The 1504-nt window shown below is 47.2% G+C and overlaps 1 protein-coding gene across 1 annotated transcript; it reads right to left on the bottom strand.

Moving 5' to 3' along the window:
• Positions 1-6: 6 nt before the first annotated feature.
• Positions 7-561, bottom strand: LOC112141671 (haloacid dehalogenase-like hydrolase domain-containing 5). The gene has a single exon (XM_024264806.2). The coding sequence runs from the start codon at positions 448-450 to the stop codon at positions 130-132; it is 321 nt and encodes a 106-aa protein (XP_024120574.1). The 5' UTR covers positions 451-561; the 3' UTR covers positions 7-129.
• Between the last annotated feature and the right edge of the window lie 943 nt (positions 562-1504).

The following is a 1504-nucleotide window of genomic DNA, read 5'->3' as shown; positions in this document are numbered from 1 at the left end:
TGCACGGATTGCTCTTTGAATGAAGTAAACCGAATTTTCTTCTCTATATTTTGGGGCTAAAACTGCTCGTCGCGACAGGTTCTCTGCTCTGGTAAACATCAGAGGCCTTCTGGGTTTGCTCCTGTCAGGCTACTCCAGCGGCCGGCCCTCCCGCTGGAACACCAGCTCCAGCGCCTCCTTCACGTCGTGGACCACGAAGGACGGCCGCAGGAGGCCCGGGTCGAAGCGGAAGTCCCGGTGACCGTGGAAGACGTCGGAGGGCGCCTCCTGCTGGTCTCTGCTGTACACTCCTGTGCAGACCAGGATGGAGCTGCAGCCCTCAGGGAGCTCCACCTCTGACCCATCCACAGCTCCGCCCACTTCTGTCGGAGTCTGGGCGTTTGCAGCTTTGGCGTGGCGGTGGGCCTGAAGGTACTGATCGTAGAGGTTGGCACCGTAAACATCAGACATGGGGTTATCCCTGGATAACAGGAACGAGGTGAGAATATTTTCTCCTCCAGGAAACCAGGTTTTGTGGTCCTTAACCCTTTAACACCTGAGCTTAAGTATCACCTGACGCTTAAACACAAAATCTTTAACAAACTGTAACCTTTCCAGTGTTAACATGATCATTCCAGTAGATTCTGAAGGAGAAATGCAGGGGGAGCACGCCACGTCTGCTGCAGAGAAGAAGACACAATCTGTGGCCCTCAGGGGCCTCGAAAGCTTCAAAAGCTTTGAAAATTTAAAATAATTTCAGATACAACTGAATCTTCAAAAACTTTGAAAGCCCCTGAAGCATCATTGAAGCCTTAGAAACCACAAAAAGTCACTGATGCCTCAAAGCATTTGAATCTTCAGAAACCTTAAAAAACTGAAGCATTAAAGCCTCTGAAGCCTCAAACCCTTTGATGTTTCAGAAGCCTCAGAAACATATAAAGCCTGAAAAGCTGTTGAAGCTTCAGAAACTTCAAAAAGCCGATGAAGCCTCAAAGCATTTAAAGCTTTAGAAACCTGAAAAAGTCACTGAAGCCTCAAAAGCCTTTGAGGTTTCAGACACCTGGAAATCCACTGAAGCCCCAAACTCTTTGAAGTTTCAGAAACCTGGAAATCCACTGAAGCCCCAAACCCTTTGACGTTTCAGAAGCCTCAGAAACATCTGAAGCCTCAAAAGCCTTTGAGGTTTCAGAAACCTGGAAATCCACTGAAGCCCCAAACCTTTTGAAGCTTCAGAAACTTCAAAAAGCCCATGAAGCCTCAAAGCGTTTAAAGCTTTAGAAACCTGAAAAAGTCACTGAAGCCTCAAACCCTTTGACGTTTCAGAAGCCTCAGAAACATCTGAAGCCTCAAAAGCCTTTGAGGTTTCAGAAACCTCAAAAAACCCCTGAAGCCCCGGAGGCCTTTGAAGCTCCTGAAACCTTAAAAGCCCCTGAAGCTTCAAAGCATTTAAAGCTTCAGAACTAAGAAACATCTGAAGCTGCAAAAGCCTTTGAAGCTTCAGAAACTTCAAAAAGCCACTGAATCC

The sequence above is a fragment of the Oryzias melastigma genome, unplaced genomic scaffold (assembly GCF_002922805.2).
Source record: "Oryzias melastigma strain HK-1 unplaced genomic scaffold, ASM292280v2 sc05371, whole genome shotgun sequence".
In the NCBI taxonomy this organism is placed as follows: Eukaryota; Metazoa; Chordata; class Actinopteri; order Beloniformes; family Adrianichthyidae; genus Oryzias; species Oryzias melastigma.
Note: the sequence above shows the minus strand (reverse complement) of the source record. Positions and strands in the feature narration are given on the sequence as shown.